This window comes from Hyperolius riggenbachi, chromosome 1, assembly GCF_040937935.1.
Source record: "Hyperolius riggenbachi isolate aHypRig1 chromosome 1, aHypRig1.pri, whole genome shotgun sequence".
In the NCBI taxonomy this organism is placed as follows: Eukaryota; Metazoa; Chordata; class Amphibia; order Anura; family Hyperoliidae; genus Hyperolius; species Hyperolius riggenbachi.
The window spans coordinates 59,428,700-59,443,190 of record NC_090646.1 but is presented as its reverse complement, the minus strand read 5'-3'; the positions used below and the strand labels follow the sequence as shown (position 1 = coordinate 59,443,190).

The 14,491-nt window shown below is 43.1% G+C and overlaps 1 protein-coding gene across 4 annotated transcripts in view; it reads left to right on the top strand.

Annotated features, from left to right (window-relative positions):
* SLC4A11 (solute carrier family 4 member 11) overlaps positions 1–14,491 on the top strand; it is a 268,286-nt gene that overhangs the window by 183,044 nt on the left and 70,751 nt on the right. For all 4 annotated transcript variants that reach the window (XM_068274632.1, XM_068274623.1, XM_068274641.1 and 1 more), the window contains exons 7-8: positions 10,582–10,705; positions 12,109–12,312. In XM_068274632.1, the coding sequence (XP_068130733.1) occupies positions 10,582–10,705; positions 12,109–12,312 (328 nt within the window). The remainder of the gene's footprint in view (positions 1–10,581; positions 10,706–12,108; positions 12,313–14,491) is intronic.

The window sequence follows — 14,491 nt, the reverse complement described above, 5'->3', positions numbered from 1 at the left end:
TGACCGCGAACAGCGGCTACGTCCATTCACATAAACAGGAAATGTAACAGTTTAATAAAGTGTGTAAAAAAAAAAAAAAAAAAAAGTGAACACGTCCTATGAGTGTTCACCAGCGCCATCTTGTGGCCAAAAAGTATATTACACTTACAAAATACATACATTTTCAAGTATATACACATCATTAATAAAATTACACTTCCAACCCTCCCCCCCAAAAAAAACACTTGTAAAAAAAAAAAATCAGCTTAAAAAAAAAAAAAATAGTTGCCTTAGGGACTCAGCTTTTTTTATTCTATATTTTATGGGGGAAAATTAATTTTAATTTATTACATAGGGGCTTGTAATTATGGCCAGAACAAACAGAAAAATAACCACTTATATTTCAAAATAATATACTGTCGCCATACATTGTGGTAGGGACATAATCTAAACGGTTTAATTATCGGGACCACTGGGCAAATACAACGTGTTTGTTTTATCCACAGGAGAATGTTTAATTTTAAAACTATAAAGGCTGAACACTGAGAAATAATGATTTTTTTTCTTTTTTTTTCTCTTTTTCTCATTAAAATGCATTTAGAATAAAAAAATTCTTAGCAAAATGTACTATCCACAGAAAGCCTAATTGGTGGCGAAAAAAACGAGGTATAGATCATTTTCTTGTGATAAGTAGTAATAAAGTTATTAGGGAATAAAAGGGAGGAGCGCTGACAACTGAAAATTGCTCTGGTCCGTTAGGATAAAAACCCTTGGGGGTGAACTGGTTAATAGGTTAATGTGCTGTTGCAAATCTTTTAGAGCAGAGAGGAAGTTCTGAGGGGAGGTCTGCTTTAGGTGAGCAGGTAGTTGGTGATTTGTATTTTTGACCATCAGGTTTAATAGAATGAGAAATAACCTAATGCCTGAGCATGGCAAGCAGTGTGTGCTGGGGCTGCCCGCAGCGTGCCCCTTCTTGTATGCGGTATCGCTTTCCTCAGTGGAATTCCTTTATTTGGCAAACCAACACCCTCCAAACACCCAGCACTGATAATGCATACAAAACAAACAAGTGTCTTATGTCTGGGGAGACGGAACAGTGCGATTCTACTGGAAAACCTTGGCAAACAGAATACACTGGAGCCTGCTTGACTTTCACAGATCCCTGAATCCCCTGCACAGGAGAACCCGGGAAGGAAAGTTCAGTGCTATGGACCAGTAACGCTTTACCGCATCATACAGTGCTGCAGCCTAACTTGCTTGCTGAAAGAGAGGGCAGAGCGATGACCTCATCAGTATAGGGTGTTCCTGTGATGTCCAATCAGTGTGACAGCAACCTGCTCACAATTAAGCATATGTCATCTGAAGTGGCACTCTGATTTCCGATCAATTTTCCAATTGATTTTTCCATTCACTTCTATGGAAAATCTATTGGAAATCAGATCGGATCTGTTAGAAATAATCAATGTGACAGAAAATCTCATTGTGTGTTCCTAGCATTTCCCTAGTTCTTTAAAGCAATTAGAAAGTTTGAAAAGACGCACACATTTTCCTATCTGTGACAGCTGTTCCAGACCATTATTCCTTGTACACACCATGCAGTTTCTCGTCAGATTGATTGGTCGAATCGATCATTTCAAACTGGTCTGATCAGATGTCTGTTTTTCTGATGAATGTTTGTATAGAAGTGGTAAGGAAAATCAATCAGAAAAACGATTGGACCTGTTGGAGATTATTGATACTTCTTAAATCTTATGAGGGAAATTGCATGGCATGAATTAATTGCTAGGTATTAATTGGGCTCACACAATACAATTGTTAAAATTTGTTGTTCAATCCAAGAATTACAATCTATTCTTCTGATTGTGTGTAACATTTGAAAATCTGATCAATATACCACACACGTGTGTTCAATTTTTCCCCAATTATGTAAAAAAGAATTGAAAACCCTTTAAAAAAAAAAAATAAAAACCCTGCTTGGGTGTGTACATTAATAAACGGTCAGCACGGTGGCGCAGTGGTTAGCGTTCTCGCTTTGCAACGCTGGGGCCCCGGTTCGAATCCCAGCCAAGTCAACATCTGCAAGGAAGTTTGTATGTTCTCCCCGTGTCTGCATGGGTTTCCTCCCTGTACTCCGGTTTTCTCCCACACCCCCAAAAACATACAGATAGGTTAATTGGCTTTCCTCTAAAAAATTGGCCCTAGACTATGATGCATACACTACACGATACATACATACATAAATCTGTGGTAGGGATTAGATTGTGAGCCCCTCTGAGGGACAGTTAAGTGACAAGACAGTATACTCTGTACAGCGCTGCGGAAGATGTCAACATTATATAAATACTAAATAATAATAATAATAATCTACCCTACACCATTCAATTGTCCTCATCATTCAGTGCATCAGAAAAATCTACTACTCCTGATCAACATAGAATTTTTTTTAAAATCCAATCAGATTTCCCGCACAAATAAAAAGAAAGAGTTTTTTTTTTTTTTTTTGTAAAACTGATTACAGTAAAATTTGATCATTTTATTGTATTGTGTGTGTGTGTGTGTTTGGCCGCCTTTTGAGTAGATGTTATAAGGCTGAACTTCATTGGTTTGGGAAGCCAACCATCACATTGAAGGACCAACAGGAAGACTCAAAAGATAAAAAGGGCCACAATTCTTGACAACAATAGTTCTAATTTGTGTTGTTAAAAAAAAGTCCTACAGTTCTCACCAGTTTGTAACTTCTGCTTGTGACTTCTTTTTATGGTCTTTGTTGTTTATATGGGTGGCAAAGGCTCTGTGTGTCTTGAAATCTTGTCCTGCAGCACTAGAGGATTAGGTCCAGTTACTACAGTCTTGAGTGCCATCCAAGATGTGGGCCAAACCATAATATCTACTTGTCACCTTCCCCCTCCCTTATAAAGTTCTCTTTCTAATCCCCCCACCCCTTCCTTATACAGTTACCCGATGTCTAGTGGCCCTCCTCCCTCCCCCATATAGTTCCCTGGTGTTTAGTGTTCCTCCTTCCCCTGTACAGTGCCAAAGTGTCTAGTGGACCCCTCTCTCCCCTAAACAGTTAACCGGTGTTAAGTGGACCCCCTCCTCTACACAGTTCCCTGATGTCTAGTAATCACCCTACCTATACTATACTATTCCCTGGTGTTTAGTGCTTTCCCCCTCCCTCCCCAATATGGCTCCCTCGGGAATCCAGAGAGGGCCAAATATAATGCAGTGTGGGGAAACCACTTGTGGGCCAAGTTTGATTGCTCTGCTGGCCAGATTTGGCCCGTGGGCCAGAGTTTGACATGTAAGCCCTAGACTGAGATAAGCTGGACACATGCTTGTATAACTTTGCTGCTGAAGGGTACTTTTTCTATGCAGGTCTTTCTGTAACACATCACAGCTTGCAGCATGTTGTGCTGAGTTTTCCCGTGTTGTCCTCAGCTTCACAGACCTCTTGGCGGGGCGCTGTACATTTTGGCAGAGGGCATAAGCCAGACTCTATGTGACAGGTCTGAGGCCAGGTTCACCAGTCAGCCAGAAAGTACGCAGTCATCCCAGGCTCGTATGGCCCCCCGCTGTCTCCACCAACACAGCCCTGTGGGGTATCTGAGCACAATACGCACACAAATGTCACATTGCAGGGTGTGCAAGATCTGTGCTGGACACGGCTGTTATGAGAACTCTGTACCCCAACCTCGACTCTCTCACTAGATTATGAAAACCGAGAATAAGCCATCGGGCCTTCATAAGTTAACCAGCAGGCCCTTATTCAAATCACTTTTTCTCCCAGGTTTTCTCCTAGGAGATAATTTTTCATCTTCTGTTTTAAAGGCACTCCAAGCACCTCTCATGGGCATGCCTTTAAGACTCCGACCAGTACTGCAAAGTACTTAATGATGAATACCTTTCTGTAGCTTGTGCTCTCCTCTTTCATTTGATGCCTGAATCGTCGCTCTACACCAAATAGTTTTCGTTCGATTTAAATTTAAAAATTTTGGCTGCTATCTTGGCTGTGTTATAACTTCCGGGTCACCCCTGTCTTCTCTGTTAGAGAAGTGCATCACTGAATGAAGCAGGAAGAGGTAGTGACATGCATGGCAATTGCAAGAGGCTCCTCCAGAGGGGTCATAGCACAACGTTGTTGGAAGTAGTCTGGCTTAAAGGCATTCCCGTGACAGGTGCTCGGAGTCTCTCTTTAAAAGAACTCTTCCACACACTAAGCGCTTTTCCAGTGTGGTTTTTGCATTCACTCCCTGACGCAAGTCAGGAAGTGATCTCTTTGACCCAGAAAATAATACAATGTATTTATTTGTAAAAACGCGAATGCAATCGCTGCACAAAGAGATTTTGTGAGCATTTTGCGTTATTACTATAGCTTCCATTATAGCAAAAACACCCCAAAAATGGTACAGGCAGCGCTTTGCAGACCAGACACAATGCGCTGATATGAACCTTCTCATAGAGATTCATTGCACAAGCGTTTTGTGGGCGATTTTGAAAACCTCCTGCGCTTGAAAAAAGGGGAAAAAATCACTTATTGTGAACGAGCTCTTAAAGAGACTGACTATCATAATAGATTTATACATACCTGGGGATTCCTCCAGCCCCTTCTGCTTTGATCGCTCCCACGCCGCCATCCTCAGCCTTCTCAATCGCCAGTAACTGGTCCTGTCACTTTGGCGAGTCAGGGCCAGTCGACGCAGGCGCAGTGCGCTCCCTCCATACTCCGCAGGTGAAGCGTAAACCAGGCACCGGCGAGATGGAGGGAGTCCCTGCGCATGCGGAAAACTGGTTGTGTCTGGCAGAAGTTACGGGACCCGGTACCGGCATGGGAGCGATCCATGCGGATGGGGCTGGAGGAAGCTCCAGTTATGTATAAATCTATTATGTTATTCGTCTGAGTTCCGTCTCTGAGTCCCTTTAAAGGGGGCTTAAGCCCTGACATTAAACTCTGAAAGCTGCCATTGCAATTTACTGCGTAGCTGCTTTATTTATATATTATAATGTATCCAGGTATCACTTTTCAGCTCTCTGTTTCTACTACAGAGGTTGGACAAAATAATGGAAACACCTTGAAAATCAACAAAATATATTTTAGTATGGTGTAGTTCCACCTTTTGCAGCAATTACAGCCTCAATTCTCTGAGGTATTGATTCATACAAATTGTAAATTTTTTCCACAGGAATTTTAGCCCATTCTTCAGTTAAAACACCCTCCAGTTCTTTTACAGACGATGGCGGCGGAAATCGACTTCTTATTTGAATCTCTAATAACGACCATAAATGCTCAATAATGTTGAGGTCTGGGGATTGTGGTGGCCAGATGAGATGGTCAGCTTGATAAGTATGTTCCTCGTGCCATTCTTTATCAATTCTAGCTGTATGGATTGGGGCATTATCATCTTGAAAGTTGGCATTCCCCTCCGGAAACAGTTCTTGAACCATAGGATGAACTTGGTTGCCCAAAATTCCTAAATAGTCTCGGCTGTTAATTCTTCCATGAAGGGAAATCATTGGCCTGGCGGATTCCCAAGAAATGGCACCACAGATCATCACAGAACCCCCACCATGTTTTACTGTTGGGAGAAGGCAGTCTGGGTGAAATGCTTCTTTCGGCTGTCTCCAAACGTACACTCGGCCGGAGGTCGGAAATAAGGTAAATGATAATTCGTCAGAGAAAATCATTTTTCCACTTCTCGAGGGACCAATTCTGTTGGTTTCTACACCACTCTAAACGCTTTGAAACGTTTATCTTTGAGAGCAGAGGTTTTCTAATTGCAGTTCTTCCATGGAATCCAGATTTGTGCAGCTCCCGACGAACAGTTTTTGTGGAAACTAGGTTCTGTAGGTGTGCATTCAGCTCTGCAGGGATTTTAGGAGCCGTGGTCTTGCAAGCTTTTCTAACAATTGATTTAGAGTCCGACGGTCTCTCTCAGACAACTTCGACTTTCAGCCACAACTGTGCTTTGCTGAGGCTGTTTTTCCTTCTCTTTCAAAGGCAGTCATTACTTTTGAGACAGTACCTCTTGAAATGCCAAGCATTCGGGTAGTTTCTGTTACAGTAGTGCCGCCATACGAGCACCAACAATTTGGCCTCTTTGAAAGTCTGAGAGATCTGCCATTTTTAGAAAATTATACCCAACTTTGGTTTAAATATCTGTAAAAAAAAAACTATTATTTTAATTAAACATATCAAATAAAAATAATAAACAAAAAAATTTAACTATGTCAAGTTTTTGATTGCTTAAAACATGTTCAAAGATTATGTTGCCAAAATGTTAGGGGTTTCCATTATTATGTCCAACCCCTGTGTGTGTGCAGCTCGGTTTCAGCACTGCCAGGAATGTATACTAATTGCTGCTGAGAAAGGAATGTAAACAAAAGATAATGTTATCTCTTCAGATGCAGCAGGAAGCTTTCAGTCCCATACCCATTAAGTGATTTTTCCAAATTATTTTTTTCACAATATCGCACAATAGTTAATAAAAATTAGTTAAAGCTATGTTTCACGACGCACACCACCCACGGCATTTGTTTGCTTTGAACAACCGCCATGTCCGACTAAATTGTCAAGGATTGTTCCAATCCCCATTGACTTTCGCAGGTTTTGCCATGATTGTGTAAAACGATTGTCTCGCCTGTGACAGTGGTTTTGGTTAAAACCATGTCCTCTTGAGCCGGGGAGCAGCTCCCAGCAAGATTAGCCAGATTAGCATGGGACCTCCTCCTTGCATCCAAACCCTGCCCACCCCACAATTAACTGGTAAGTCATGCACACCTCCCCCCCCCCCCCTCACCTTATCTCCCCACATAGCAGAGGAGCACAGCGGAGCAATGCTATATTTACCTGCTCCAACAATGCGCCATGTCTTTTTTGTTCTTCCTTGCACTTGCATCCTCTGCTTCCATACCTCTCTCTCCCGATCATGTGACATACATTCAGAGCCAGAGGTATGCAGCGTAGAGCGTGTGGCTCTCAGGAGGATCAGAGGAGACCCAAAGGGGCACTGGGGCAGGTAAATGCTAAACTGCTCCACTGCACTACTCTGCAGAAGGGGAAGAAGAATTCCCCCCCCCCCCCCAGCCACTTTCGCTATAGTTACGCCACTTAGTTTTAGCCTGTACGGAAAAGTTAAATCTTAATAAATAATTTGTCCCATGACTTAGACCATGTTTTAGATTTTGGTCCCTTATGTGATTGAGTTTGACACCCCTGCTTTAGAAGAATTTCATACCCTTTTAAACACTGAGTGATGCCTGTACTTTTTATAAAGTTTACCTGCATGATATGGCGAAATGATAGCAACACGCAACAAATCAGAATTGGCATTCCAGCATGTTGGCGGCACTAATAAGCGGGCGATGTGACAGCAATGTAGCGGAGAGATGTCGTCACCGCAGACAGGATGGAAGACAATGAGACGCTGTATAACAGCCTGCTTCTCTTTCTCTTTTCTTGAAATGCAAAGTGGAAAAATATGTTTGCTCTCCGGGAGATGCAAACAGATTACAGATAATGGAGAAACAAACGCGCTGCTGCTTCATGTCGTACAAAACTCTCCGGGCTTTCCGCTCAGATGCCAAATTGTCCGATTGTATAAACCTGGCAGAGCAACTATCGCCGCGTCCATCAGCGCCGCGCTCAACGGTGAAATCCCCCATATGGAGGCGATTAGGAGATAATTGTTCAGGCCTGCACAGAACAATGGCCTGTATTCAGCCCCGCTGATCTCCATCCCGCGCTGCATACACTCTGCTGTCTGACATCACTGCGCTGTACACAGGCGGCCAGCTGAGGCCGGGGGATTGTCTGCCTCAGCCAATCACAGCCTTACATTTACCTGTGCTGGCTTCCTGCATCAGCCAATCACAGGCTTTCATTTACCTGTGCTGGCTTCCTGCATCAGCCAGTCACAGGCTTTCATTTACCTGTGCTGGCTTCCTGCATCAGCCAGTCACAGGCTTTCATTTACCTGTGCTGGCTTCCTGCATCAGCCAGTCACAGGCTTTCATTTACCTGTGCTGGCTTCCTGCATCAGCCAGTCACAGGCTTTCATTTACCTGTGCTGGCTTCCTGCATCAGCCAGTCACAGGCTTTCATTTACCTGTGCTGGCTTCCTGCATCAGCCAGTCACAGGCTTTCATTTACCTGTGCTGTCTTCCTGCATCAGCCAATCACAGGCTTTCATTTACCTGTGCTGGCTTCCTGCATCAGCCAGTCACAGGCTTTCATTTACCTGTGCTGTCTTCCTGCATCAGCCATTCACAGGCTTTCATTTACCTGTGCTGTCTTCCTGCATCAGCCAATCACAGGCTTTCATTTACATGTGCTGGCTACAAACCTGCAGATCTCATTCAAATTATCTGAATATACCAACTGAGGGGGGAGGGGGGGGGGGTGCACTGAAGCGGATAAATGAAAAGGCACTCTGCTGACTTCAATCATCCAATCAGGGAGGTGTAATAGACAGAACATCTACAGAAGAGGATTGCATGTTAACAGTAATCATGGCAAAATGGCACCTTTCTTAAAGAGGGGCTTTAACCAAGGTTTGAACTTCATTCCAATCAGTAGCTGATACCCCCTTTCCCATGAGAAATCTTTACCTTTCCTCAAACAGATCATCAGGGGGGTCTCTATGGCTGATATTGTGGTGAAACCCCTCCCACACTGTGATGTCAGGACCATGGTCCTGACCGTTTGCTGTCTGTGAACCTGGGGAATAACTGCTTTTTCCAACTACCAAGCAAGCAGAATCTCTGCCCCATAGCAGCTCATCACAGTGACCATAAGGGCCTGAGCCTCAGACACTGTTGTGTCTGCTTTTCGGCATCTGTAACATTGATGTGTAACTGAAAAACGGACACAGCTGCGTAAGTGGGCTTAGGCCCTTAGTCACTATGAGACTGGCTGCGGTAATCGGGGTGCGATGTGATGGAATTGCCGAGCGGTAAAGTTAGCCACTGGATTGCATCGGAGTCAATGGCACCGCAACAATCTTTATAAATTGTTGTGGTAGTGGTACAACGCACTTTCACAAAGCAGGAAAGTCCCGTGATGCACTTCCTGTCTAGAAGTGTGAATGTGACTAAGTGGATAGACGCAGTCGACGTCTGACGTCACTGGCATACACGTTCAGGGGGTGGGGGCATGCAGATTTCCTGGTCGATAATATCTGCCGCAGGCACAAATCTGCATGCAATGCGCTGTGGTAGGCTCATTTGCCGCATGCAAATCACACCGCACCATGTCTAAAAGTAATGTAATTTTATATTGTAATAAGGGGTGCGCTGGATATAAATTATTGAATCAATGCTGTTTCTAGGTAAAACAATTTATTTCAATTATAGAGCCATAAAATATAAAGCATATGTACACTCTCATGCATTCATACATACACACGAAGAGCAAACTGGTTCCCCTAAAAAATGGATAAAAAAACCACAATTGTGGGTATATAAAAAAATATTTCAAGACAAATGGACGTTTCAGAGGATAGCGCTAGACATTTCGCATACAATTATGGATCCCTGGATAATTGCAAAATACTCCTGGCCTATACAAGTTATGGCTCCTTTAATTGTGAGCACTGGCCGTTCCACAAAGGTAGCCTATGAGTTCTCACCTATTCCTCAAGTCCTCCGCTCTGCGTCCCCCAAAAGAAAGGATCCTCAAAAGCGGTGTCCCAGCAGCCTCCAAGGAGTCCTCCTCGGCACGGAAAGCCGCTCCTATTCCCTCGGCAAGCTGTGTCACTACAGCGGTGAGTTGCTGCTAGAAAGAGTTGTACCGAGTCAGCTTAAACATGCGACTTCCGGTCTTCCGGTACACCAACCTTGAGGGGGAGACGTCACTTCCCAGTGCGTCTCACCAGATAGCTGTGGTTACTTCCTTGCGTTCCAGTCCTCCAAGCTTGCTCCAAAGTTATTACATGTAACTTTACAATGTTGCAATATGCTGCGCCCTCCAGTTTGCTGTTTTAAAAGTAATGTAATGTTGGAACGAGGAGAGCGGACAGCTCAGTCTTACCAATGATGAAAGTGCTGTATTTGGAATGAAGGGTGCTGAAGAGGAAAGCCGATCCATAGACTATTTTCCTCCTTCCAAAACAAATCCGTTTCTCTTTATTGGACACCCTTAAAATACAGCACACATCATGGCAGCACAGGAGCTGGGGCGTTTCTGACCCCACTCAGCTGTAGCTAAAATAACAGTGAAGCAAACACTTATATACTCTTAGCCAGTCCCCCTCACTTCACACCTGCAACAGGCGAGGTACTTTGGCTTAAAGCGATAGTCTCTAGAAATGAGGGACAATAGAATTACATAGAATTAAATTGCAATACATACACAGAAACAAACGTGTGATATATATATATATATATATATATATATATATATATATATATATATATATATATATATATATATATATATATATATATATATATATATATATATATATATATATATATACTATTGTCTGTATTGTTTTGTACCCAATGTTTGTTTCTTACTTTATACAGCGCCACGGAATGTGTGTTTTTTTTAATACTTTTTTCGGCTGTCCTTTCTGTTGCTTAGGTAGTGTTCTTTGTCATTTACAGTTGCACTATAAAGTCACTTCAGCGACGTCATGTCTGTATCAGCCGACTAGAGAGGCCACAGAACTGGGGGGAGAACTCGTGCGAGGTGCGGTTCGTCATTCTAGTCCTGGCTCCTCCCAAAATGGTGAGTACTGGTGACGAAGCAAGGATGTTGTGAGAATTTGATGACATCCACTGTAGTCAGAACACTCCACAAACCACACTTTCTGTGACTGTAACACAGGGATGTTGAACTCCAGTCCTCAAGGGCTGAGGTCCTCACACAATTTTGGGACAGTCCAAATTAATGGGACTGAATCAAGAAACGTTTGGTTCATCATGTACAACACATTTCTCATTTTTCAGTCCATCCTAAACACTCACATTGATATTGCCCCCAAGAAATGGAGTTTGACAGCTGTGCGCAAACATGACTATGGCAGTGCGGTGTGCATAGAAGTGTTGAAGAACATCGGAGCTCTGACTTCCTTCTCCTACCGTGTTCTACCAATAGAGCTCGGTTGTGGTAGAATCTTCTCCTGGGCTGTCTGGGCACAAGTATTTCGGTGGGTTGAATACTGGAACTGCTGTCCTACTGTATGAAGAATAGGATAAAGTGCTCATTGTTTGTATTAAAATGAAGTCTTTATAGAATTTATAACTGTGACACAAGCTATTTCGTAACTTTAATCCCAAGTCCTGGCAGAGGCTAGACTTCCGACTTGAGTTGTACATTCTGTTGTTGTCAGCATTAAGGACGTATTTGTAAAGATGGCGCAATGGCTATTTACCAGAGAGGCGATCAAAATAATGATTTATAAAGCCTTTCTATACTATTAAATTGATTGAGAATAATCCCCCCCCCCCCCCCCCTTGCTGATTTAATTATTTCTCCCCCATACATACTAGGACCACTTAAAGTTTCCAACTCCGGCTTCCATCCAGTCCGCGGTTTGTGTCTAAATATGGGCTTCTGCATCTTCACAGTAGCCCATAGTTCCATCATGATGCCTGAGATGGTCCATGAAACTTCTACCACTCAGCTGCTCCCTCTTCTGCTGGTTGGTCAGGAGGCATGGTTAATAAAGCCATGTATATCTCTTTAGTATATTAAGTGATAGTTGGAGGCAGCATGAGCGTAAAGCGTGAGGTCTTGGGACGAAGTGAAGAGGATTTTTAAGGGCGGGAAAACTTAGCCAAGATTGGAGCTGATGCTCTAGGAGAACTTTAATTCCACACACTGTCCAGCTGGTTGATGTGGCCACATGACCTGATTCGGAGGAATAGTGAGACCTTGCTCTTTTTTTTTTTTTTTCTCCCGGTTTGCATTGGGGGAACTACAAGTAGCCTAAATTAGGAAAAAAAAATTTAAACGTTACTTATCTTGTATTACAAGTAAAAGGTGGAAGAGGTTCACAGGCTAAAAAAACTAAAAAGTCTAGACGGAGGCTTAAATCAAAATGTTGTTGTTCTGCATGTTACATATATATCAGCTGTTTGTGCCCTGAGTGCTGGACCTATCCTCTCACATTTATCATTGTCTTCCAGAAAAGCACCAAAACTGCAACAGAAGTTGGTCGGACATTTGCAACCATGTTTTCAGACATCACCTTCAGGCAGAAACTGTTAGAAACCAGGACAGAGGAGGAGTTCAAGGAGGCTCTAGTCCACCAGAGACACCTCCTGACCATTGTAAACAGGCATTCCTCAGTTAACGATGGTCACAAAGTCCACAGCCACAAACCCCTAAAGGTAAGAATCTGCCTACAACTTGTTGCCAGTTAACGTTCTGCTTTCCGCCTCTGATGTTGTCTTCTGAAATGGAATTCTCTCTGGGTTGAGGTCCGTGGAGAATATGGAGTTTGTGGTTTAGCACTCGTTGTTAGATCTCTGTTCCAGTAGAGATTCTCTTCTCAGCAACACCATCACCAGTGGGGAAGTAGCATAGCGTTAGTAGAGATGTGTTGCGCTGTTGGTAGCTAAAGTCTGAACTAGGAAGGACAAGGCAGTGCAACCCTACATTGCTAATGATTTTATGCTAGGAAAATGAAAGCTATTTCAGGTGATACTTCATAAATGCTACTGTCATGTATAAACATAGGCCTTAGGGTCTTAACATTTGCTGAAAACCTAAAGTATATTTATTTTATTTATTTATTGTATTTATAAAGTGCCAACATATTACGCAGCGCTATATTTAGGCACATGTACTGTATAACGCAGTGTTTAACATGTACCCAAGGAGACTTGATGAGGTAAATGTGTATGTACTGTGCTAAACATTAATAACTAGGCTGTATTTCTTTTACTCCTTTTCTGCCTGAAAGAGTTAAACATTCAGGTATGCAAGTGACATTTTCTATTTAGTCAGGACGTGGTCAGACTATAAGCAATCCTTACTGATAATGAATTACAGCCATATACGTCTTTCTTGGAAGAGAACAACTTCTGAGTGCAGGGAATAGCTAAAAAGGGTCAATAGTTCATATGTTTTAGCTCTTGGACACTTGAAAGATTGTGTCATTGAGCAAAGACAATAAAACATTAAATCTAGCGCTTTTAAACCGAAAATTAACCTGTGAGATACGGTGAAAAGAAAAGTAGAGTAGGAGACTAGATGCAAGTCTTTATCTCATCGGTTTATTTGCACCCGAGGTTCACTTTAAGCATGTTGCTTAAAAGATCTGTTGTGGTGTGACGGCTTTATTACTCTCTCTTTGCAATGTCTTGGATGAAAGGGGCGGGACTCTGGTAGAGATGGTCAATCAGATGCTTACGATTTTGGCGTGCATGCAAATTGTATGCAGCTTGGAAACGGGTCAGTCAGAAATGACAGGAAGTCCAAATTCTAAGCATCTCAATGAACATCTCTGGAAGTTTTGTAAAAGGTTATCCTGTGTTTCATGTGTGACCAGAAGTTGGCCATAGAGGGAGCAGTGTACTGTAACCGCTTTTACCAAGACCAGATTTACAACTTTTCCGACTTTAGGCTCCTCCTCCTGTTTAGTAGCCGCTGTTCCGATCTTTTGTGTGTAACATCCATGTACAGCAGCCATTCCGTCATTTACAGCTTCCCTGGGCAGCAGCTCGCCTTCTCCATGTGTTGTAGCTCCCCTCCTATATGCAACATCCCTTCTTCCATGTTCAACTGCCGCCTTGTGATTCAGTCGCCCAAGGCCCAGACCTGTGTGACCTTTCCATGAATCCAGCCCAGGAACTTACAGAGGTGTCACAGCACACCTACTGGGAATGCTTTGGATGATAGGGCATAGTGGCTGCCAGGGGCTGGAGGAAGTGCCGGGTAAATAGTTCTCTGGGTACTATTACTCGCTTGATAACTCCTTTAAGAATTAGATAATTCAGGAGCCCCAAAAATACCCATTTCCCACCATCCAGAGTCTTCCTGGTAAGTGTGTCGTGACACTACAGTAAGTTCCAGGCCTGGATTTATGATAAGGCAACAAAGGCCTGGGCCTTGGGGAGCTGAATCTCAAGGGGGTGGTTTGAAATCTGCATCAGTAGTGTGTATACACTGATAAGCCAACACCTGAAACCCACATGCCTAATATAGTGTCATCCTGCTTGCTCGGCCAGAACAATGCCCACTCATTGAGCCTCTGAAGTTGCACTGTGGTGTCTAGGACCAGACTGTCCTTTCAGTCCTGTAAGATGTGATGTGGGCCCATGTGCATCAGTGAGCTTTGGGCAACCATGGCTAAGTCACTGGTTCACCAGTTGTTCTTCCTAGGACCACTTTTTGGTAGGTACTATTGTCTGGAAACACCCATAAAACTTTCGATTTTTTAGATGTTCTGGTACATCTAGCCATCACAGTTTGGCTCTTGTCAACGTCATTCAGATCCCGATGCCTGCCCAGGTTTCCTGCTCTTAATGGCAAGATCGGAAATGGTTGGCTGTACATTATCTGCTT